This window comes from Dreissena polymorpha, chromosome 13 (genome assembly GCF_020536995.1).
Source record: "Dreissena polymorpha isolate Duluth1 chromosome 13, UMN_Dpol_1.0, whole genome shotgun sequence".
NCBI classification, from domain to species: domain Eukaryota; kingdom Metazoa; phylum Mollusca; class Bivalvia; order Myida; family Dreissenidae; genus Dreissena; species Dreissena polymorpha.
The window spans coordinates 10653652-10681466 of NC_068367.1; the positions used below are offsets into that span (position 1 = coordinate 10653652).

At 34.2% G+C, this 27815-nt stretch overlaps 1 protein-coding gene across 1 annotated transcript in view; it reads left to right on the plus strand.

Moving 5' to 3' along the window:
- Positions 1 to 292: 292 nt before the first annotated feature.
- Positions 293 to 27815, plus strand: part of LOC127855938 (UPF0415 protein C7orf25 homolog) — a 35538-nt gene continuing 8015 nt past the window's right edge. Inside the window, exons 1-3 of the mRNA XM_052391855.1 lie at positions 293 to 578; positions 1234 to 1432; positions 1559 to 1745. Coding sequence (XP_052247815.1) covers positions 293 to 578; positions 1234 to 1432; positions 1559 to 1745 — 672 coding nt within the window. The remainder of the gene's footprint in view (positions 579 to 1233; positions 1433 to 1558; positions 1746 to 27815) is intronic.

Consider the following 27815-nt stretch of genomic DNA (forward strand, 5'->3'; position numbering starts at 1 on the left):
GTGAGATATTGTTGACCAAGGTTTGGATTACATAGCGGCGTCGAAGGTTCATGCGGTAGACTTTACGGACCCCATTATAGTGTTTGCTTTCTATGGCGGGGTGACATCTACACTAGCGGAAAAAATACGCGATCTTGGTATTTTTGTCATAGAACATTGCGTTCCTTTGGACGATGCAGTTGTAACGAAAATAGCAAGCTTAAGTTTTTTGGGTGACGAAAGCGATGAAGCGGATGTCGAGTGGGACCATTTTGTTCAAGATGTCCTTCACGAGTCTGAAAGTGCAGTTTCAATGCCTCAATCTGATTACCAGGATGCGTTTGAAGCTAGACTAGACAGCGTGTATCTGAGTTATTCGGATGATAGTGAAGGCCTCGCAATCGGAACCGAAAACGCAGCCGAGACACTTGATACTGTCGATGCACGGATAGCTAATAGCGATGGTGAAAAAGAACCAGTACTAAAATGTGTATATAGAACCGGTTGTGTTGTGAATGATTCTCGATTTGAGAAGCGGCTGGCAACGGAGTATCTCCGTCATTTGGATGACGACGAAGACAAACAGCTAGTGTCAGTTGGTGAGCAATCCATTGCACAAATGCTTAAAGATATATCCGATGATGATAAATGCACAGCTGTTACTTCATGTACATCTTCCAGCTGCGTTGATTCGGTCGTTTAGAGCAAGTTAAGTTTGAGCATACAAACATCCCCTCTAACCTTAAGTGAGAGAACAGATTTCTGCGATCCTTGTGAAGAAAAGCAGCATGCCGATATGACAATATGTTCTCATCTCCAAAATACAAGCACAAACATTGAACATTCAACAGCCAATCGAACATTACTTAAGGACAACAGCGATGCCATTAAATCAGGCAAAACTAATCCTTATGCGACCATGGTCAAAATGCAAAAACCAATTATAAACTATCGATCTTACAACCACACAAAAGGAATACAATTTTGATGAAATCGTCTCTGGGGATATAAATACTTGCCAAAGTATGAGAGAAAGTAATCCGAATTCTAAGCTCGGCTACAATATGTTGCTAAGTTAATTAAGCAACAGAAGCCAATTTTCATCGAAAACTTATATGGAAGTGGAGCCGCAACACGATTTAAAATGTAGACGTTATGCATATATTGGAAAATGGAATTTCCCGGATCAAACGATTCAAGTTTTCATCGAGAATGAGATACTGGGAAACACGTTAATAACTTATGCCAATTTAGACTATGTACTTGAGAAAAGTACTTTTGAGTCGATCAACAGTAATCCAAGGGTGAACCTAGATGAAACAAAACTAGTAACATTGGTTTCCTCGGTTGCTAATGGCAACTGTTTCTTCAAATTTCACGAAAAGATTCTTGCACAACAAGCCGAAGATGAAGGGGATAATCCTGTTCTGCCCTCGTTAAAAGCTTTCCTCGAGGTAAACTCAGATAATGAAATGACTTTAAAATAATAATAAATTTTTAAGAACATATATTTATAATGACTTTGTTTATCGAAGATACCAACTGTTGAATTACATTTGTTTCCTGATATTTGTTACATAGGAAAACAAATGTTTAGTTGTAAAACTGCGGTCGACAGTTTCAAGCACATTCTGGATACATTGGGTGGACCTGGAGAACGCCTTCGAGCAGAGACTTTGTTGCCAACGATAAGCGTTGTCCCTGACGACCCATCATTTCGAACGATTTCAATGCCAATTACCGGGAAAATTAAGCATAGGTCTAAGGTTGTTGTTTGTTTTCTTGTTTGTGTTCAATAATTGTTTAACACAATGTTTTATGCTATTGAAAGTATTGTGCAAGAAAATGTGTTAACAGCAATTTATGTTTACTTCAAAGCATGACATTTTGATAGATCGTCTAATAAATGACCACAACCCACATTTAAACCCCCATTCAACCCTCCCACCCAATCCAAAAAGAATATTTTTTATATGAAACATGGTTTAAAAAACAACAACAAATATTCATTTACTTTATTTTTGAAGGACCGTCCAAACTTCCCACCCAAGCTTTTGCTATCAAACTTTAAATAAAGTCTTATTAGTTTGTTTAATGTCTTAACAAATGTTCAATAGATTGTGGAAACTATACCTGAACTATAACCTTATTGAATAATTTGAACAATTACCCCATGATGGTTTATGTTATACTGTCAAGCGCTCGAATAGTCAAGCGCGCTGTCCTCTGACAGCTCTTGTTAATTTTCCTGCTTGAAAAATGTCAAAAATGGCCGACTTGAATAAACAAGTGTTTTTTTGTTTAAAAAAATATTCCAACTATGATCAGTGTTAAACATTATGTGAAGCAACTCTCTTCTTCGATTGCGGGTGAATATATGGTAAAAAATGACAGTACAAATATTAATTTATTTTAGACATGCATATATATAGGATCTAGTACGAGTTGTCATATCATACCATATTTTATTAAACGAGTTCAGGAATTTTATTAGTAAACGAGCCTTTGGCAAACTTACTAACAAATTTCCTGGACGAGTTTAATAAAATATGGTATGATATGACAACGAGTGTCCGATTGTTTTTATCACATGTTTTTAAATTAGCAAATTAAATAAATATTTACGCAAACATAACGATAAATCCCGAATGTTGTTTACATTTCGTGACGTCATTCGACGTTGCAACGTCAGTTCAGCAAAATAACAAAATGCGATTGGTCAATAAACGAAAACTAATCCAATGAAAACGGTTAAAAAATTTGTATTTCACATGTGTAATAAAAAAAATATGTAATGGTTGTATTTCATGGAAAAGAGGGTATCGCATGTGCTAAAATATTGTTTAGATAATTTGTGTATGAATATTTAGCAATATTTGATAAAAATGAATTAAGAACCTGAAAGATCAGTTATAATACTTTGACATTAAAAAACTAAAAAGCACATATTAATTCATTCAGCATATGCTTTTATGGAGGCAATAATATCCTTCAAGCTGTTGTTCTGTTGTTATGTTTGCCTTTTTACATATTATCCAATAGATCATCGGTTTAAGTTACACATACATTTAAAATGCTTCTTTAAATTTTATAATTTCTTCTTAAGAAGCAAACCCTTAACTACTTCATAAAATCTGTTTGTAATGTGTGATAACAGCCTGTAGACAGTTTGCGTGCAAGTGACCATTTAAGTCTTTAGCGCAAATTGATCAATAGTGTTTCATCACCATGGAAGCAATTATTGAATTTGTCACAATATTTCTGCATGTATTTACTATGTTCAAAAGTGTGGAAAGTTCAATATGACCCTCTAGCTTGCATCTGGGTGTTTGCCAAATGTGTTAATTAAGTCTCTGTTGCCTTAGTTTTAATGTTCTATTGTGAGGGAAAGTTTCACAGTTTTGGGCACATAAACATAAATTTTGTTTTTCCTATGAATTTTGAAAGTGTCATTTGTAGAATCACGCATATATCTGCATAAAATCTGCATTAGCTTGTCGATTAGACTATATACTAATTTCACAAATAATCATACTGATATTGGAAGCCTTACTGTAACAAAAAACCTTAGGTTAGTGATCCATTGACCCTACCTTACAATACAATAAACAAGTTTCATCCTGCCTCCATGGCAAACATTGACCAAATAAAGCAGGGTCGTATAAACTAGTTTATATCCGGCAGTACATCACGTGAGCGTTTAATAAGTAGGTATTCCTACGCGCCGATTAACATGTTAACGTGTTCTAATATTTGGCCTTTGAAATTTATTGGGACGCATCATGAATGTTATCGTTTAATATTATATATCATCCTTTTTTCTTTTTAAAATCATATTTCCGAACCAGCTCTCCGTATTTATTATTTTCATTGACTTGATGACGCAATTTATGACGTATCTAGTGTGACGTCATTTCTCAGACAAAACATACTATCTAGTTTCTCCCTAGGATTTTAGGCACAATTTTGACGTGGTGGTTTTAACAGTATTTTTTCAAAGAATTTAATGCATCGAACGAATCATAAACGTATTCCGGATTGTGTGTTTGTCATTCATAAGTGTTAACCTCGATAGGAATAAAATAACTCGCTACGACAGGATTACTATTTCGTAAATCGGGATTTGGGTCAGAATGGTATGCATTCGATTCAAACGCTAGCAAAACATAGTGACAGTGTTGTTTAAAATACATTTCGATACAGATGGAAAAACAGAAATGGATTTCGACAAAGGGATTGAAGAACAGAAAATAGATGTGTATATCGTTGTTAATGTTTTGTTATAAGCAATGGATTAAAGTTGTCATTAAGGTGAATAAAATTTAGTTATTGTTTTGCTGCTGCATTTTGTTTTCATTTTTGTAACAAGAAAATTATCACATTCTCGATTCGTTTTTTATTTCTTCTCATATTTTCAATAGGAAAGTATGAAAAGGAAAAGTTTCATGTGGAACTATTTTTTACGTGACACAATCGGTAGTTATTCGATCGTCAGGAATGTAGGTGGCCCGACAAGAATTGTTATATCAATTTATCATTTGTCTTTGATAAAATGTGTCAACGGCATGAGGCAGGATAAATCGCTAAAGCTCGCCCTATTTTCTTTTTCTAAGCCTCACCAGATAAACTTTCTCCATCTCGGCACCAACCATGTGTTCTCTATTTATTGAACAAAGAATTAAATAGTTAAATGAAATGAATTGTTAATGCACCAAAATATATATTGTATAGTTAATATAAGTCATCCAACATGTATACAATTTTAACTGTGTTAGTGGAATTGTGTGAGGGAAATCCATCATTATTTGTCACCCTATTAAAAACCTTTTAACATATCTATGACAATTAATTTTCAGCTGTGCCATTTTAAATACAAATGATTTTGTAACAAATTGACATCAAACATATTTGTAGATTTTGTTTGGAGACAATAGAATAAGCATTCATGTACCTACCGCATTATTGCATACGTTTTGTCTGTTTGTGTAACACAATCACTTACCTCTAACATCTGTGGTTTATGTTACAAAGTAATGCTCATATTACGCTAGTGGCAAATCCATCAGTAGCGACAGTCGGAGGCTTTAAAATCGCTGGACTATCAGGTATTATTCATATGAGCCATGCTCTGAAAAAGGGGATTTAATGCTTATGCGCAAAGTGTCGTCCTAGATGAGCCTTTGCAGTCTACATAGGCTAGTCAGCGACAACACTTTGCAGTCTACATAGGCTAGTCAGCGACAACACTTTGCAGTCTACATAGGCTAGTCAGCGACAACACTTTGCAGTCTACATAGGCTAGTCAGCGACAACACTTTGCAGTCTACATAGGCTAGTCAGCGACAACACTTTGTAGTCTACATAGGCTAGTCAGCGACAACACTTTGCAGTCTACATAGGCTAGTCAGCGACAACACTTTGCAGTCTACATAGGCTAGTCAGCGACAACACTTTGCAGTCTACATAGGCTAGTCAGCGACAACACTTTCCGCCTAAACTGGATGTTTGCTTAGAAGAGACTCTGTAAGCGAAAAATATAAAAAAGCGGACTGCAGACTGCACAGGCTAATCTTGGACGACACTTTACGCACATGCATTTTACCCACATTTTACAGAGCATGTGCGTACATTTATTTGCAGCATTATTGATCAATGTGCCATGGCTGAGGGTCACTATTATTAGGATTTATCAAGGGAATACAAACAGCTCAATAACAGAATATAATATTTTATCTTTAAGATTAGATCGCCCCAATGGAGCAAAAAGGAACCATGTGCCTTTTAATTGCAATGTCACATGGCACCTTTTTGCACCAAGGGGCGCTATTAAGATTGTGTGGGAAAATCATTGATTATTCTCATAAGTAACGACTATATAGGAGATCAGTATAAAATGTAACGTACTTAAGATGTCGAATGACGTGGAAATATAATGTTTATCATCAAAGAAAGCCTGACTCAGTGGCTTTACTTAATAACTTAGTAAATAAAAGGAATGCAGCAGAAATGTTTCAAATTGTTCACTTTCTTTATATTCACACTTAAACGTAAGATTGTGTTATGTTTTTGTCTTTTTGTGCGGTATTTAAAATTTCCCGTTGCAGTTGAGAGAGTGATGTCTTGATGTCTTTATGTACATGTATGTTTACATTTTAATAAGAAAATAACGTTTTTCTCTCTCGCCTAATCCAGTTTCACATGTTCATTACTGAATATTCTAACTGTTTTAATTTTTAACAGATGATAATTATCATTTGTGGTATATTGTACGTAACAAATCAATTTTTAATACTTTTTATTAAAATTAAAACAATCATTTCAAATAGGTAAAATGTATCAATAAAACCGGTGCAAATCAAAATATACCCGTGCTTGAAATTATCAAATACATTATAAAGCTTGTTTTCACACTTCTTGATGATATTATTATTTGTTTACTCGTACAATGTTTTGCATGCCCACTTTTACCATTTAATAAAATCCCTACATGTATTATTCTGAAAGGAGACTTACAAAAACCATAATGTAAAACACTAATGTTTGAACTGCATTAAACTGTATGTTCGTCGTTAAACGGTATGTTCGTCGAATGAGTCGCTCTCTGGAAGAGCAATCATTCTTTCTTTGCTTGTCATTTCTATAGGGTTCGATGCAGCATCTCTTCGATGTTTTCCGCCTGTCCCCCCGTAATTACTGAGATCTGTATCATCAAAGTCAATGTCAGTAATAAGTAGGCGCTTCTCCACCTGTGGTTTCATAGCTTGATTCTCAGGCCCGGAGTTCAATTTTATTGACGGCTCTTTCAAAGCCGCATCTTTTCCCTCGTCCAGAAACGTTGATGTATGCGGCACTGTGTGAGGTTTGTGCATTATTGTTTGTGTCTCTTCGGGGTTATATTTGGCTTGCACTGGACTTAATATTGGGATAGTCCATGATTCTTTTTGTGGTGAGCCCTGTTCTTCTTTTGTTCTCGAATCTTTCGAGTCTTGTCTGTGAAACGCTGATCGCCGCGGTTCCTTTGCTAGAGGTGAACATGGCTGATTGAAAAAACACACGTTGCCATCTGCTTGGATTGAGTACGCCCGAAATTGGCGCGAATGTGGATGTGGCTGGGAACACTGTGCTCGTCCGCAATAAGTCTTCTGAGGTTTGTGAGAACTGCTGTGAGAATTAATATGGTCCCTGCATTGGCCATTATGAACACATACTTTTTCCCCGACAATCGGCCGCGTAGGTCGTTTGTTGTCATGCAAAGAGACATCGTAGAACGCTTCATCATCAAATTCTGACACAAATTCCTCATCGTTTCCGTGAGTGACTGTCTCACTGAATTCGTATTGATCGTCGTGGTATGTCGACAAAATTGTGTCATATTTTTGCAATCGCTTTGATTTTATCCCTCTGTTTTTGAAAGGAATTTGACAACGTGAAAGCAATACTATAAGAACAATCACCGACAAAGCAAGAACAGCTCCAATACTACTGCCGATAGAAACCGGCAGTTGCCAATTCGTTGTTGAAGCGTCCGTGCAAGTGCGATATGGTGAATGCGTGTAGTTCCTGTACACAACAAGACATATTTTGTAATATGTATCTGCAACTAAATTTCCGATTTCATATTCGTTTTCGGTCGGGTACAGTCTTGGTCCATATTGCACGTACGTGCTGGAGATCTTCTGATAATGTACCCTAAAACCTTGCACAAATGGCACATGGGCCGACCTTATATTCCAGCCAACTTGTATCGACGACGCTGTCGAGGACGATACGTCAAACGTATCCAGCATATTGTCTTCAAACTGTGTTGTAGTATCCATGTTTTCATGTAACCTTTTACCCCTGCCTACACAAATATTATTGGTATTAACAAAAATAATCGATTTCTGTTTATTTAAGTTTTGAATGACTACCTAGATTGGTTTTAAACATCTCATTTATCAAACTCTATAAAATATGTTACTTACAGAAATAATACTATACAAAGTTTCATTATGGCATATCTTGTCAATTAAATAATATACCCGCTGTCACTTCAAGGAATTGAATTGAATAGAAAAATACGTCATTTTACACCAACGATTAATTATTATAAACAATCCGTTGTAGATTTTCCCTGAGAACACTTTTGACCTTTATTGTATTTGTTTTGTTTTCGAACTGGGTTCAATTGCTCGTTGTTCTAAACACAGCGAGGTTTCTGAAAAAGGAAACACACACTTTTAATCACATTATTGTGAAAATCATACTTACCGATAATAATACGTCAGTGCTTTATACTGCGTATTATCAACCACAATGGGATCGTATGACGAACAAGGGAAGTATAAGTATGCGGATGATTATTGCTTGGAGACAAGAGATTAACTATCGTATGACGAACAAGGGAAGTATAAGTATGCGGATGATTATTGCTTGGAGACAAGAGATTAACTATCGTATGACGAACAAGGGAAGTATAAGTATGCGGATGATTATTGCTTGGAGACAAGAGATTAACTATCGTATGACGAACAAGGGAAGTATAAGTATGCGGATGATTATTGCTTGGAGACAAGAGATTAACTATCGTATGACGAACAAGGGAAGTATAAGTATGCGGATGATTATTGCTTGGAGACAAGAGATTAACTATCGTATGACGAACAAGGGAAGTATAAGTATGCAGATGATTATTGCTTGGATACAAGAGATTAACTATCGTATGACGAACAAGGGAAGTATAAGTATGCGGATGATTATTGCTTGGAGACAAGAGATTAACTATCGTATGACGAACAAGGGAAGTATAAGTATGCGGATGATTATTGCTTGGAGACAAGAGATTAACTATCGTATGACGAACAAGGGAAGTATAAGTATGCGGATGATTATTGCTTGGAGACAAGAGATTAACTATCGTATGACGAACAAGGGAAGTATAAGAATGCGGATGATTATTGCTTGGAGACAAGAGATTAACTATCGTATGACGAACAAGGGAAGTATAAGTATGCGGATGATTATTGCTTGGAGACAAGAGATTAACTATCGTATGACGAACAAGGGAAGTATAAGTATGCGGATGATTATTGCTTGGAGACAAGAGATTAACTATTGTATGACGAACAAGGGAAGTATAAGTATGCGGATGATTATTGCTTGGAGACAAGAGATTAACTATCGTATGACGAACAAGGGAAGTATAAGTATGCGGATGATTATTGCTTGGAGACAAGAGATTAACTATTGTATGACGAACAAGGGAAGTATAAGTATGCGGATGATTATTGCTTGGAGACAAGAGATTAACTATTGTATGACGAACAAGGGAAGTATAAGTATGCGGATGATTATTGCTTGGAGACAAGAGATTAACTATTGTATGACGAACAAGGGAAGTATAAGTATGCGGATGATTATTGCTTGGAGACAAGAGATTAACTATCGTATGACGAACAAGGGAAGTATAAGTATGCGGATGATTATTGCTTGGAGACAAGAGATTAACTATCGTATGACGAACAAGGGAAGTATAAGTATGCGGATGATTATTGCTTGGAGACAAGAGATTAACTATTGTATGACGAACAAGGGAAGTATAAGTATGCGGATGATTATTGCTTGGAGACAAGAGATTAACTATCGTATGACGAACAAGGGAAGTATAAGTATGCGGATGATTATTGCTTGGAGACTAGAGATTAACTATCGTATGACGAACAAGGGAAGTATAAGTATGCGGATGATTATTGCTTGGAGACAAGAGATTAACTATTGTATGACGAACAAGGGAAGTATAAGTATGCGGATGATTATTGCTTGGAGACAAGAGATTAACTATCGTATGACGAACAAGGGAAGTATAAGTATGCGGATGATTATTGCTTGGAGACAAGAGATTAACTATCGTATGACGAACAAGGGAAGTATAAGTATGCGGATGATTATTGCTTGGAGACAAGAGATTAACTATTGTATGACGAACAAGGGAAGTATAAGTATGCGGATGATTATTGCTTGGAGACAAGAGATTAACTATTGTATGACGAACAAGGGAAGTATAAGTATGCGGATGATTATTGCTTGGAGACAAGAGATTAACTATTGTATGACGAACAAGGGAAGTATAAGTATGCGGATGATTATTGCTTGGAGACAAGAGATTAACTATCGTATGACGAACAAGGGAAGTATAAGTATGCGGATGATTATTGCTTGGAGACAAGAGATTAACTATCGTATGACGAACAAGGGAAGTATAAGTATGCGGATGATTATTGCTTGGAGACAAGAGATTAACTATTGTATGACGAACAAGGGAAGTATAAGTATGCGGATGATTATTGCTTGGAGACAAGAGATTAACTATCGTATGACGAACAAGGGAAGTATAAGTATGCGGATGATTATTGCTTGGAGACTAGAGATTAACTATCGTATGACGAACAAGGGAAGTATAAGTATGCGGATGATTATTGCTTGGAGACAAGAGATTAACTATTGTATGACGAACAAGGGAAGTATAAGTATGCGGATGATTATTGCTTGGAGACAAGAGATTAACTATCGTATGACGAACAAGGGAAGTATAAGTATGCGGATGATTATTGCTTGGAGACAAGTGATTAACTATCGTATGACGAACAAGGGAAGTATAAGTATGCGGATGATTATTGCTTGGAGACAAGAGATTAACTATTGTATGACGAACAAGGGAAGTATAAGTATGCGGATGATTATTGCTTGGAGACAAGAGATTAACTATCGTATGACGAACACGAGAAGTATAAGTATGCGGATGATTATTGCTTGGAGACAAGAGATTAACTATCGTATGACGAACATGGGAAGTATAAGTATGCGGATGATTATTGCTTGGAGACAAGAGATTAACTATTGTATGACGAACAAGGGAAGTATAAGTATGCGGATGATTATTGCTTGGAGACAAGAGATTAACTATCGTATGACGAACAAGGGAAGTATAAGTATGCGGATGATTATTGCTTGGAGACAAGAGATTAACTATTGTATGACGAACAAGGGAAGTATAAGTATGCGGATGATTATTGCTTGGAGACAAGAGATTAACTATCGTATGACGAATAAGGGAAGTATGAGTATGCGGATGATTATTGCTTGGAGACAAGAGATTAACTATTGTATGACGAACAAGGGAAGTATAAGTATGCGGATGATTATTGCTTGGAGACAAGAGATTAACTATCGTATGACGAACAAGGGAAGTATAAGTATGCGGATGATTATTGCTTGGAGACAAGAGATTAACTATCGTATGACGAACAAGGGAAGTATAAGTATGCGGATGATTATTGCTTGGAGACAAGAGATTAACTATCATATGACGAACAAGGGAAGTATAAGTATGCGGATGATTATTGCTTGGAGACAAGAGATTAACTATTGTATGACGAACAAGGGAAGTATAAGTATGCGGATGATTATTGCTTGGAGACAAGAGATTAACTATTGTATGACGAACAAGGGAAGTATAAGTATGCGGATGAATATTGTTTTGAGACAAGAGATTAACTATCGTATGACGAACAAGGGAAGTATAAGTATGCGGATGATTATTGCTTGGAGACAAGAGATTAACTATCGTATGACGAACAAGGGAAGTATAAGTATGCGGATGATTATTGCTTGGAGACAAGAGATTAACTATTGTATGACGAACAAGGGAAGTATAAGTATGCGGATGATTATTGCTTGGAGACAAGAGATTAACTATCGTATGACGAACAAGGGAAGTATAAGTATGCGGATGATTATTGCTTGGAGACAAGAGATTAACTATTGTATGACGAACAAGGGAAGTATAAGTATGCGGATGATTATTGCTTGGAGACAAGAGATTAACTATCGTATGGCGAACAAGGGAAGTATAAGTATGCGGATGATTATTGCTTGGAGACAAGAGATTAACTATTGTATGACGAACAAGGGAAGTATAAGTATGCGGATGATTATTGCTTGGAGACAAGAGATTTACTATTGTATGACGAACAAGGGAAGTATAAGTATGCGGATGATTATTGCTTGGAGACAAGAGATTAACTATTGTATGACGAACAAGGGAAGTATAAGTATGCGGATGATTATTGCTTGGAGACAAGAGATTAACTATCGTATGACGAACAAGGGAAGTATAAGTATGCGGATGATTATTGCTTGGATACAAGAGATTAACTATCGTATGACGAACAAGGGAAGTATAAGTATGCGGATGATTATTGCTTGGAGACAAGAGATTAACTATCGTATGACGAACAAGGGAAGTATAAGTATGCGGATGATTATTGCTTGGATACAAGAGATTAACTATCGTATGACGAACAAGGGAAGTATAAGTATGCGGATGATTATTGCTTGGAGACAAGAGATTAACTATCGTATGACGAACAAGGGAAGTATAAGTATGCGGATGATTATTGCTTGGAGACAAGAGATTAACTATCGTATGACGAACAAGGGAAGTATAAGTATGCGGATGATTATTGCTTGGAGACAAGAGATTAACTATCGTATGACGAACAAGGGAAGTAATAGTATGCGGATGATTATTGCTTGGAGACAAGAGATTAACTATCGTATGACGAACAAGGGAAGTATAAGTATGCTGATGATTATTGCTTGGAGACAAGAGATTAACTATCGTATGACGAACAAGGGAAGTATAAGTATGCGGATGATTATTGCTTGGAGACAAGAGATTAACTATCGTATGACGAACAAGGGAAGTATAAGTATGCGGATGATTATTGCTTGGAGACAAGAGATTAACTATTGTATGACGAACAAGGGAAGTATAAGTATGCGGATGATTATTGCTTGGAGACAAGAGATTAACTATCGTATGACGAACACGAGAAGTATAAGTATGCGGATGATTATTGCTTGGAGACAAGAGATTAACTATCGTATGACGAACATGGGAAGTATAAGTATGCGGATGATTATTGCTTGGAGACAAGAGATTAACTATTGTATGACGAACAAGGGAAGTATAAGTATGCGGATGATTATTGCTTGGAGACAAGAGATTAACTATCGTATGACGAAGAAGGGAAGTATAAGTATGCGGATGATTATTGCTTGGAGACAAGAGATTAACTATTGTATGACGAACAAGGGAAGTATAAGTATGCGGATGATTATTGCTTGGAGACAAGAGATTAACTATCGTATGACGAATAAGGGAAGTATGAGTATGCGGATGATTATTGCTTGGAGACAAGAGATTAACTATTGTATGACGAACAAGGGAAGTATAAGTATGCGGATGATTATTGCTTGGAGACAAGAGATTAACTATCGTATGACGAACAAGGGAAGTATAAGTATGCGGATGATTATTGCTTGGAGACAAGAGATTAACTATCGTATGACGAACAAGGGAAGTATAAGTATGCGGATGATTATTGCTTGGAGACAAGAGATTAACTATCATATGACGAACAAGGGAAGTATAAGTATGCGGATGATTATTGCTTGGAGACAAGAGATTAACTATTGTATGACGAACAAGGGAAGTATAAGTATGCGGATGATTATTGCTTGGAGACAAGAGATTAACTATTGTATGACGAACAAGGGAAGTATAAGTATGCGGATGAATATTGTTTTGAGACAAGAGATTAACTATCGTATGACGAACAAGGGAAGTATAAGTATGCGGATGATTATTGCTTGGAGACAAGAGATTAACTATCGTATGACGAACAAGGGAAGTATAAGTATGCGGATGATTATTGCTTGGAGACAAGAGATTAACTATTGTATGACGAACAAGGGAAGTATAAGTATGCGGATGATTATTGCTTTGAGACAAGAGATTAACTATCGTATGACGAACAAGGGAAGTATAAGTATGCGGATGATTATTGCTTGGAGACAAGAGATTAACTATTGTATGACGAACAAGGGAAGTATAAGTATGCGGATGATTATTGCTTGGAGACAAGAGATTAACTATCGTATGGCGAACAAGGGAAGTATAAGTATGCGGATGATTATTGCTTGGAGACAAGAGATTAACTATTGTATGACGAACAAGGGAAGTATAAGTATGCGGATGATTATTGCTTGGAGACAAGAGATTTACTATTGTATGACGAACAAGGGAAGTATAAGTATGCGGATGATTATTGCTTGGAGACAAGAGATTAACTATTGTATGACGAACAAGGGAAGTATAAGTATGCGGATGATTATTGCTTGGAGACAAGAGATTAACTATTAGCAATCGAGACATAACAAAATGTACTTAAAGATGTGCAATCCTTAAAACATAAAGGTTTCCATAATACATGAAGACAAACAAATGATTTCTTCAAATGTAAATTATTAAAATAATGTGTCTTGCATGGTTGCGAATGAAATTGCATTTCTTTCATGTGAAATGTAATACGCTTCAGATTGTTTTTGTATGACTGATGACCGAGTACATTAAAACTAAGTGGTAATGAAGGTTTCTAAGCTTTAGATCTATTAAAATGTTTTGAATTATCACCAAGTTTATTAATGACGCTCATGTATATAAACAGACGCACTGTTTATGTGAAGAATATAATCACCGCGACATGCATGCACACGCAATATATAAGAAATATGTTAGGAGTGGCAAGCCAGGCGGCCATAAAGCTGAGGATGGCCAAATCTTAAACGTACGTATGTTTTCGGACTTGTACTTCTTAATAAGTCTGCTAATAAGCACTTATATTATCGGCAAGAAGACGTATCTGGTTTTAAGCAAGTATTTAAAGAAAGAATGTTTTATATATATTCCATTCAAGCACTGTTTGTTCTTTAATTAATGTATTGTAACGCTGAGTCACTTTGATGTGAATGATTGCACAATTCACTGTGTGACATTCATTAAAAATCCATGAGATATGTCCGTTACATTACATCAGTTTCTAATGCCCACTTCATATGTATTCGTCTTTTTTATTCCGTATTGATCGGATTCTCACGTTCACTTGCGTTCGAAGAGACATTAACGCCGTGAAAGTGATATGTATGCTAATAATTTCTGCGAAAAAACATTCATTTGCGTTTATACATTGTTTCGATTGGATCCCGTCACTTAGATGTCTTTATTTATTCAATATTTTTGTCCAAGCCATAACAACGACGAATTTGTCATAAATACAGGTACTTTCAGACAATATTGAGTTTATTAATAAAACAACTGTAATTATTTTGCAATTACACATAAAATACATTGTTTACTAAAGATAATGCTCGATATTATTATCATATTATCGTTAACATTTTTTAATCCTAATGGAAGATTATTTCACATCAGGTGATACACACATCATTAACATTTAGCGCATACGTTTGACCTGAGTTTGGTGTTCATTCATATACTATAAAACGTGTTGTTGTTATTAATGTTTTCATTTATATATTAGCTATATAAAATAACCCAACAAACACTTTCTGTCTGGAACCAATTTACTAAAGAACATTTTCCCCAAGATATAACATACACGACATAATGAGATTATTAAATAAGAACTTGCATCTGATCCACTGCCTTTAACTCAAGAAAATACATCTAATCGGAAAAGCAATAAAGATTTGAATACAATAATTTAAAATTATGTCATATAAGAAAAGGAGATAGAATTTAAAATCTTCGTAGAACAGAATTACACTGATATTCATCATTATCTTGCTCTTCTGTCTGATATGCGTTCCTTTCATAAACGTTAACAAATTAGCTTCATTTAATGTTTTGTAAATATCTCTTATTCCTGGAATCCAGCGCATGGTTGTCCTGGTAATGTTTACCATTATGTTGTATAAACCGCAGACAGGTTAATGAGGGGTATACGGTTTCGAATATCTCCTGAAAATATATGTAATTAAACCTGGTTTCACGGACGTAAAATCGCATTACAGCGATATTTTAGGTGGCTTCCGAAAGTTTCAACTTTTGGCTTTTTTCACGCTTGTTTGTTCAATTATGTGTGCGAACTTTTACATGATATAAATTGCATTATTCGCGTATGAACTACTTTTGAATATGCTATTTCAATAGTACCAATTACAACGCGAAGAACAAGTATTTTGATATTCGATATTCATGATAAAGAGAAAATTTCTTTTAGTTCATGCTTTTAGACGACAGCATAAAATGCTCTAGAATTGCTACACTTTCCGAATGCGCATTCGTTAAGATATTGTCCGCGGAGTAATGAAATTATGCCTTATAAAATATACTATTTTTGAATGATTTAACGTGATCACGGCATCATGATTCGAACATCCAATCATAAAAACTGTGTTTTAATACAAATATATGCTACAAAATGCTCTTTGTAATACAAGTTGTACTTTCGTATGCAAACATATACATTTCAAATAGGCTTCTATTTATTTATCATATCCAGCGAGGAACCATTTTAAAATTAATTTAAATGCTGCACAGCTGTACACAACCAATAAGTAGTATGGTGATTTTAGCAAATGTTTGTTGGAAGCGTCTCATGCACATATTGACGCAAAATAGTTCTTCATATATACCATCAAACGACGGGCATACGCGCAAAAGTTAGTTTAGAAGCGATCATTGTTGATGAAATGGCATGTAGGCTTCATTAATATGACATCGTATGATTACAACAAATATGTGATTTACTGCCGTTCATCTATTGTTTAATAGTTATTTACCAATTAAAAAAAACTATTTAAAAATAATTCACAAATTTATCTTATAACAAAATCACAAATTATCATTTCACTCTAGCAAGAGTAACATTACAAGGTTAAAATTCATTGGAATTTACCACGCACACACCACGTAGCATGTCATAAAATAACTTATAGAAGTACATGCGGATATTTTGTAAATTGTTTCAATTATGTTGTGTATAAGTCATTATAGGTCTCTATGAAACTGTTATCAATATAGTTTACTGATAGTAGTATGAATCTTTTAAGACAACTGTTATCTTTGTCCAACTAAATTAAATTCCGATATTGCCAGGAATCCCCCTATGCTTTGATATATATTTAAACTTTTTTTATTTCACGCACAAAACTAGTTATTATTCTCATTTTTCCAGTTGGTTTAATTGAATGAATTACACTTTTACAAACATGCAAAATACTTAACAATATGCATATTTTATTAAATGAAATGTGGTTATTTGCAACACGATTCCACAAGCTCTATAATACCTTAGCACACTCATTTGCTGCTATGATAACTATCCACAATTCCGTTCCGTAAGTTATCACAGAACATCGACTGACGGACATATCCAGTCACGTTCCTAGTAACGTTGTATGATGAAAAGAAATATACTCCATATATTGACTGCCTGCTGGCAATTGATGAAATTCTATTTCGAGCCTCGCTGTACATATTAATAAATGCCACAAGCGAAGAGGCAGCGTAGGGATTGCAAGTCAATGTAACAATTGATCGTTCGTAGTAAGAGAGTATAGAGAACAATCTTGCTCTAAATAGACCGACTGCAAACGACGGACGATGCTTTGCATAAGAACAACTATACTTTTGCTTCTCAAGTTATAATTGTCCCTCGAACAAAGGAACGATCTTATGAATGGCGACACGCACTGACATCATCTATTATTCAAAGTAACAATTCACCTGCTGAATCGATGTAATATATATAGGATCTGGCACGAGTTGTCATATCATACCATATTTTATTAAACGAGTTCATGAATTTTGTTAGTAAGCGAGCCTTTGTCGAGCTTACTAACGAATTTCATGGACGAGTTTAATAAAATATGGTATGAAATGACAACGAGTGTCAGATCTTTTTTTATCACATGCTTTTAAATGTGCACAGTAAATAAATATTAACGCAAACATAATGATAAATCCCGAATGTTGTTTACATTTCGTGACGTCATTTGACGTTGCAACGTCATTTCAGCAAAATAACAAAATTCAATTTGTCAATCGAACGAAAATAAGCCAATGAAAATGCGTAAAGTGTATATTACACATGTGCAATATAAAAATAATATGATTATAGGTGCTACCTAATTTACGGGCAAAAGCTTTTTAAGTTTTTTTGATAACCATGTATTTTTAATAAATATATGGACATGATTGTGTTCAAAATATTATAATTGTTGCAATAATTAAGTAATGCATCCAAAAAAATCAATCTTAAAACAAGTTACATGTTCCTAGCTTAAAGATCTAGCATCTTATTATTTCTTTTTTCTAGCCACAGGAATTTATAGCTTGTTCGGTGTCTGTGGTATAGGGATGGGGTGTCTGCTAACTGGCTTAGTCACTGGGAGGTCTCTGTATTGATCCCTTAAGTGGGTAATTTATACCAAATTATGCGACTATCGACCGCTAACTCATATTGTGCGTATTTGGTATAAATAATTATAATAATAATGTTTAATAAATACGCACAATATCTATGAGTTAGCGGTCGATAGTCGCATAATTCGGTAAAAATAATAATGATAATAATGTTCAATGTCAAAAATCTCTAAAAGCAACAGACGTAAGGTGTCTTCTGATTGGCTTACTCTCAAAGGTCGGTAAAAACTGTACGTCGAAGTACATTACTTGTTCTACCTAGAAGGTCTTGTAGACTTTCGACGTCATGGTATGTCATATAGACACTAAGTACTGGTCCTACCCAGGAAACAGTTTGATTCATCAAATGTCTCAATTCAACTGGACAGCTTGCTAAAGCAGTTGCATTTAGCATACAGTACACTGATTTAACATAATCAAAATCATGTGATGTGTCAAATCAATTTTGATTGACAAATTTGACAGGATTTTTTTAATTCAATAAGTTTTAGACTGTCAAATAACACACACTACGTATTGAAAGCCATACCTGGAGCTTTTGTCTGTATATCACTGACTTCATCAGAAGAATAATTTCTACTGTTGGGAAACGTTAACACCACTAATTGTCTTATTATTTATTATCAATGTATAATTATGTGTAATAGCATAACAACATACTTGTTTTGCAATTAAAATATTTAATAAATACAGGTATCTTGCAGGTTTCTAATTTTCTTTCGCAAACTATTGTTGAATAGTTTAAATTTTGTCGCCACTAAAAAACTAGCCATTTTGTAGCAATTCTAAAATCACAGTCTAAACTGCATACACTTAGCTCTATAGTTACAATTTGAATGCAAATATTAGAATGCATCATGTTATATCATCCATATTTTTTTATTTAAACATACAAATAACACATAACACAGAACATATATAAAAAGGTATGTGGTATTGTGTGGAGATACAAAACACTTCACATCATTTATTTGCACATAAAATAATAGTTACAAAATAAGTAAAACTAAAACACTGTCATCAACCTACATTTCAAAAATATTTACGTATATGAAATTACAAAGTGGTTTTATTGTATTACCTTTTACAAAATTAACATTGCTGGTTTTGTACTAGCCATAAAACATTTATCATGGATTAACAAGTAACAACCAATTTATTAATTACACAATAGAACGCAAAATCATATTAATTGCATTATGCATTTACTAAACAATCTATTTGCTACTGTTTAGAATTACACTATTTTACTAAAAATGATCACAGGTACTTAGTGCTTTTACAAAACTTGTGGTAAGTTTTGTATTACTAGTTTGACAATTATCGGCAGACACTTGTCGATATACAGACACAATTTGCATGGGAACTTTCATATTTTTTCAGCATACTTGCCTTCAAATTGTTAATTTAACAACCCTTTGACATTGTTTGCACATCTGATCTTATTATACCATAGCTGATTTTTGTTTATAGATATACATATATACAGACTTTTTAAAGTTCTATAAAAGTTCACACATCTTCCATCCAAGTAAACAAACAGAACCAATAAAGATCACCACAGATAATAACTGTGTGTATAGCTTGGAAATTTTGATAGTTCAGGAATCCCTCCTTTGTTGATTTCTGTAAACCAAAATGTCAGTTTTGCTGGATAGAATGGCTTGTATGATGCCCAGCTCTTGCCTTGGCAGAACAGCTTCTAAAAACAGAAAACCAACAAATATCTTAAAATTTGATCAATTATGCAGACAATTTATAAATGTCTTGTTTTTGTTCATTTCGAATCTGGAAGATTTTTTTATGTAAGATTGTGGTAAGAAAATCCAACGGTATCGGATTTTGTGGTTTTAGGCCTAAACTAATTATAGTGATATGTAACCTTTCGGGATATCGGTAAAGTGCGAGCAGACGTGGTGTAAATACGTTAAAAAATAAAGCTAAAAGACTAAAAAGTTAGATCGGAATATCATTAAATTTTGTGAATAAATGTGTTACTGGTGGACAAAAACGACAACTTACCAGAATATTGCCCATGATCGCACGTAAAACTTCTTTCTGAGAGCGAATGCAAAATGCGTCACAAATTCTGACAAATAAACAGTAGGGTGTCGTTATTGAAATACCGCGAGAATACTGGAAGAATTGAGATGCCAACTATAATGTTTCAAACAAATATTTTTTTAACAAGCGTTTTTGATTTGTCAGGATAATAATGCCAATAAGATATCGAAAAGATCAAAGCAAATAAATTCGACAGAAATTTGAGATTCGGCAATATATTAAAGACGGGTTATGTTCACTTGTGTTTGGTAAAGACTGTCACTATATGAAGTGAACCAGTCTTCGGCTTATACCCACTGAAGAAGAGCATTCAGGGGAGATAATTGAGTGATGACTTAATTCTGGAACGGTTGCGAAGAAAAACAAATAATGCGAGAATATTTAGTGCGATTCGCTACACAATTATGATGTCATTGATATAACTTTTCCTGAGGTATGTATTTTCAGTTGAATAAGCATATGTCAAAGTGTTTTTGATTTGTTCAAGGTCATAAATAGCATCGCGAAAATATATGTCGCTAGGCAAATTTTGTTGAGACGTATCCATATGTGGTATTCTTATGTAATTTTATGTATAAATTCCCAATTGTATGAACGGTCAACGCCCGCTTCGCGGGCTTTTGCCCGTATCATGTAATGGTCATATTACAGTGGAATCAGGGTATGACATGTGGTAAAATTAATAACATCATAATTCCATCTGCGTATGACTTGCTTCCCACGAGTCTCATACATATTGTACGGTTGAAACAATATTGTCATAGACCGTTCGCCACAGTGTAGAAACTTTCCCGTGAAATGAACATAACAATAAGCTTTTTTGAAGTCGATGACATTACATTGTATATGGGTAAAATTGAAACGGTAAGGAAGGTTTACGTTAATATATTTGTCGCAGCGTAGAAACATTTCCTTGTCAGACTCATTGCCAATTAGCCATTTTGACGTCGACGACATTTTGTTCTATTTGTTTACGGTTTTAACGATCAGGAATGTTGAAGTTGTTGTTGATGTTAAGAATACAATCAACGCGACTTGTATGCACAATATGTATTAACACAATACAACTTCCATTTAGGCCCATATGGCATTAGAATTGCCATCAAGGCAGCCATAAATGGGTTATGGTTCAACTCACAACCGCATTTGAGTGTTCCATGTAAATGTTAATTAGTCTGGTTATATAATTATGTTCATTTAATGCAGTCTCATCCGTTATCACAAAAGTATTTAATAAAAATGTTAAAATTTATTATTTTTTATAAAATTGATTGTTCGTTAATGAATGTATTTCAAAGTTGGGACTGTAAATGATTATGCAATACAATGCGTGAGAATTATGAAAAATTCATTAGATTTGACCGTTTCATTAAAACTCTTTATAGGAACCACTTAGTAGATATATTCGTTTTTTATTCCATATGAATTGACTTCTAACGTTCAGTTGCGTTCGAAGAGATATTAACGCCGTGAAAGTGATATGTATGCTAATATGTTCTGCATTTATACATAGTTCCGATCGGATCACGTCACTTTGATGTGTTATTTGTTCAATATTTTTTCCAAGCTATAACCATGTCAATTTTGCGCCAAGATATCCAAACTGCTTCGAGCGAACGCGAGACTGGCTGTGGGCAGCGTCGGAAGAACGACGTATGCAAGAGAACTACGTCGTGCTTCGAAGCTACCCGAAGCTAATATCGCATTCGCTCGTAAATGGTCGGATATCGTAGCCGGAAATTCACATGGAATATATTGTGACACAAAAAAAGAACGAGCATATTTTATCGCGTCAAATCTTTGTAACCAGACCACATCTAGCGTTGAAATTTTAGCTATTGCTATAAGAAACATTGATTGTGTTTATGTTAATATTTTTTTACGAAATATTGTACGAAAATTCGTGGATTTTGAGTTTGTTGGGCTTTTAACACGTCGTTTACAATAAGCTCTATACTTTCGACCCGTTAGTTGAATACTAGTACGGTAAATTTGGACCCTCTATGTATAACATGATTTCACGAATTTCAGTTTTTCACAAAAACTAGCAATAAAGTGTTGTTGTAATTATTATGTTAATGTCAAATTTTCGTAAAATCATATCCGCATATATGTCTGCAGGTGTTCGTTGCACTTCAAAATAAATGAATTATTCTCTGAATAAATAAATAAATCATGGCAATATTCTGCAAGCGTCGCTTTTAAATGCGCTTAAAGATCGCAGGTTGATGTGTGCTTTGTATATTGGAAGTGCATGGCAAACGCGAATGACATATGGAACCAACCATTACCTTTTTGAAATGTTTTATAAGAGACGGAACTGATCTGATAGATGATTATGCTGATTGACAAGTATTGTGCGATTGCCATGGGTGATATTCAGTTTCACTTAAACCGCGAGTGACATGCTTCACATGCGACTTGAATGAATAGTGCAAATATTATTGATCCACTCATTTTGACAATCCTGTGACCTAAGTAACGCACTGAATTGCTTAATATATATATATGATTCCCTATATATATATATATATATATATATATATATATATATATATATATATATATATATATATATATATGTATATACCGTACATATTTTTGTTGTAGCCTTTTTCATTAGTTCTTTGACCTTATAATTACTATTTAAAAATTTATGTTAATGTGCAGCTTTTCTTGTATATGACCGTTGTTTAGCATGTAACTTACGATTGTTTGTAAATGGTTCATATGTGTATTTATAAACACGCACGAAATCTTTCGTAAATGCGAACCTTTTTATTTTGTTATATAAAACTGTGTTTTGAGGTCAAGTTTAATAAGTACAAGCCAAAACCCTTTTCTGTCCGGAATTGATCTTCTAAAGAAGATTTTCCCCCGAAATACGACACAAAGAACAATAGATACCAAATCAAGATATTGCATCTGATCCATCAATTGCTGCCTTTACTTCGGGAAGGAACATCTTATCGGAAAAACAATCGTGATTTGAACAAAATTATTTACAAACGACATCTTGAAAAAAAAACGAAATTTAAAAGCTGCGCACAACTGAATTAGATTTGTATTGATGATTATTTTCTCTTCTTATATGAGTAAGTCCAATTTATCTGGGAGGTTGTCCAATCTTTCTGATATGTGTTCTCTTCATAAACGTCAACAAACTAGCTTCATTAAATGGTTCGTAAACATATGTTTTTCCTGGAATGCTCCCTATTTTGTTGTATACACCGCATACAGGTTAATGCGGGGTATAAGGTTTCGATGCTCTCCGGATTGCACATATTCGTAATTTAACCTGTTTTCACGGACGTTAAGTCACATTACAACAACATCTTGGTTTGATTCCGAGAGTTTCAACATTCTATGCGGACTTTCCAATAATATACACACGACTTTCACATTAAGGTTTATTATTTAAATTACATACGCTTATGTTTTCATAATATCAAAAGTATAAATCATCGCGCGAATAAGAAGTAATTTCATAGCCAATATATTGTCCATGGAAAAAATAAAATTATTTCTTAACAAGGATACTTTCATGAACGTTTTAACGTGATAACGTTACCATTGTATGGAAACCAAACTACAGTGTTTTAATACACGTATATGTACTAAAATTGCGCGTTTTAATGCACTAACTTGCGTACACAAGCACACAATTTCATATGAACGTTTATTTATATATCATATCTAGCGAGAAAGCATTTTAAATTTGATTTAAATGCTACATAACCAATAAATCGTGTGGTGATTTTGAGCAAATGTTTATTGAAAGCGTCTCATGCATATATTGGCGCAAAACACAAATAGTACTTACTATTTCACATCATATGTTGTACAACGCGAATGCGCGCAAAGGTTTGTTTAGAAGCGAAAATAGTTGATGCATCATAAATAAGACGTCATATGATTACAAAAATGTAACTCACTGTCGTAAATGTTTTGTTTCTTCATTGGTGTCTATTATTGAAGAGTTTGAAGTTTACATTGACAAGAATGATATTCACAAATTAAAAAAAGTATTTCAGTGTTACCTTATTTAAAAAAATACACATGATAATTTCACTCTTGCTATAGTAGATCTAGCATTATAAACTAAAATTTTATGGAATTTTCCACTCATACACCGCATAGCAAAATATTAAATTACTACTACTACTACTAATAATAATAATAATAATAATAATAAAATCTTTATTTAAAGAAGATAGACTTGTTAAGAAATACATCAGATGAAATTACATAATATGCAATTTATATAATACATTTCTTATTTTCAACAAGGTCTTCTAACCAGATACAATTTACAACAAATACATCATATTTCATCTTGAGCAATAAGAACAAAACATACAGAATCATATATGCATGCACATATAATGATATATATTATAATTTAAAACAAATGACAGACATAAAAATACAATAACCATCTATGCAAGAACAGTATTTAAACATTAAACTAATGTTATTTACTAAAACAACATGAAGCATGTTCAGTTTATTTCATAAAGTGTGGAAATAAGATAAGCTTTTAATTTTTTCTTAAATGTAATTAAATTGTTTGTTTGACGTATATATTGGGGTAACGAATTCCAAATTGTTTTGCTAGAAAATTCAAACGATTGTTTGAAATAGTTTGTTTTGGGTATTCGCACTAGCTTTAAATCCCCCTTTTCGCAAGATCGCAAGTTATAGTGATTATTTTGTGAAGGTGTCAAAAGGTCACGTATGTATGTTGGGGTTTGATTGTGAAATGCTTTAAATACAATAACTGACGTGAAATAGTGATTACGCTGTTCGAAAGTCAACCATTTTAGATCTTTAAATAGTGTTTTTGAATTAGTGTTGTACTTTTTATTTAAAATATGTGCACCACAACGCTTTTGTATTTTGACTATTCTATTAATTTCCGTTTTGGCCGCTGAACTCCAGGTAACGCATGCGTAGTCGGATATAGGTGAGATATAACCATTATAGAAGAGCTTACGCATTTCAACGGTTAGATATGGTTTTATTTTTTGCAAAAGAAACATTCGTGATGACATTTTAATGGTTGAATATGCGGACCAATGTTATCAGCTTTTTGAGTTAAATTGTTTAGAAGTCATTTATATATTTGTACTAATCAGTTATTAATATCGTTTACTTACAGTGGTATTTTCCTTTTGATACAACTGTTTTCTTCGTTGAACTTAATTGAATTCCGATATTGTCAGGTAGCTGATGTGTATTTTATACGGTTTTAGTCCACTCACAACACTAAATATCCTTATTTTTCAATTTCGTTTAATTGTATATATAACACATAAACAAACAAGCAAAATATTTTTCAATCTGCATATTTGATAAAGTACACTGTGGTTATTTGTATTTAAACACGATTCCCAAAGGTCTATAAAACCAGAGCGTGCGCATTGGCTGCTATGTTAGCTATCCACAATTCCGTTCCGTTACTTATCATAGAACATCGGTGACTGACATTTCCAGTCACGTATCTAGTAACTTGTATTGTGAAAATAAATATACTCCATATATTGACTGCCTGCCGACAATAGATGACATTCTATTGCGAGCATCGCTGTACATATTTATAAATGCCACAAGAAAGCGAAGAAGCAGCATGGCGATTGCGAGTCAATGTTACGAAATTGATCGTTCGTCGATAGTGAGTATAGAGAAAAAAATTCTTGCTTTAGAAAGACCGGCTGTACCATACGGACGAAGCTTTGCATTTAAGCGATGATTTTGCCATGATAACGATTTCTGGACTAATTATCGACGATTCATTTTTTTTGCCTACAAACCTACCATAGTTTAGTCGTTTCCACTTAAAGATAAAATTTCGTTTTTGAATTGACGTTTAAATTGATGTTCGATTGTGGAATCTTTATTGTTGATAATAAAGCAGAAACAGAGAACCAACAAACGCAGCATTCTACTCAACAAATGTATTTGTAGAAGTATTTTCCGCTAAAAATGCTTATATTTGATGCATAGAGCATCACGACGTTGTTTGATTAAAAAATCCTTTTTATGCCCCCCGAAGGATGGCATTTTTTTTTTAACTGTCCGTCACTCCATCCGTCTGTCTGTCTGTCAATCAGTCTGTATGTTCGTCCGAAAACTTTAACATTAATCATAACTCTTGCAATATTGAAAATAGCAACTTGATTTTGGCATGCATGTGTATCTCATGCAGCTGCACATTTTAAGTGGTGAAAGGTCAAGGTCATACTCGAAGGTCAAAGGTAAAATATATGGCTTCACAGGGGCACATAATGGGACATTCTGTTTCTTACAAACACAACCCTTGTTGATTATAATATATAATCTGTTTTCCAATGATTTTAATGAAATATGATTTTTTTTTAAATGAAATACGTATTTAAATCATTCAAGTTTATTTTTTGACAATATCGTTTCTAAATTTTCAACTTCGAAGAAACATAAACTAATCATCATGATAAACTACGCTAAATGCAGTTAACCATCTTCCAAAAAGATACTTTATCATGACCTTAAAATCAAATAGTGATAAGGGTTCTATTTATGGCACAAGTTCGTATTTTTATTGGTCTGAATTGATGTTTATTGATATTCAGGCACGGATGGGCGTAATTGATATGGTGAATGTCATTCACAGAGTTAAAGTTAATGCTATTATAAGATTGGAGAGCCCTTATCAAATCATTTGATTTCACCATGTGCTGCGATGATTTTGTTAATATAGAAATACAAATTACGCTATATTCTAACGCATTTAATGAACGTGGGTGTAAATGTTATACTCTACAAGTTGTGCTGCACTTTTATACATAAATATATGCTATTTGCATTTCATCTCACAGTGGCTTTGATAGATATTTGTTTAAGAAGTAAAACTTCAAATGTAGCTTTTATTTTTATGCGTGCGTTTCTACTGAAACGGTGTTTTATATTTTTTTTAAAGATATGATAATGAAGAAACGTACACTTAGATACATGGCCGCGCACTGCTGTATCTTTTATAAAACGAACAGTTAAAAATAAATATGTGTGTTATCTTTGAAACGATTATTATACGAAGAATCGAGAAATCTCGTGCTAAAGATTCCAGCTCTGATTGATGAATGAATATTTCTCAGAATAACATGTTTATTGATAAGTGGTTCAATCTCAGCCCATGGCAACATCTTGTTAGTGGTCTTAATACTGCCAATTTGTGGTTACTTACGAGTACTTTGAATTTCCCCAACAGCATAAGGCAACACTAAAACTGAAAAATCTATTAGTAAAATCTGAAAAGCATGACAATGATGCTGCTATTCAAAATAAGTCTAAACTTTTTTGAGTCTGGTAATTTAGTGGGTTACAACGTGACAATCAAGATGGTTACGTCCCTGCCGAAACAGGTATTTGTCGCCGTTTTATTCGCATTTTTACCTGGGTTTAA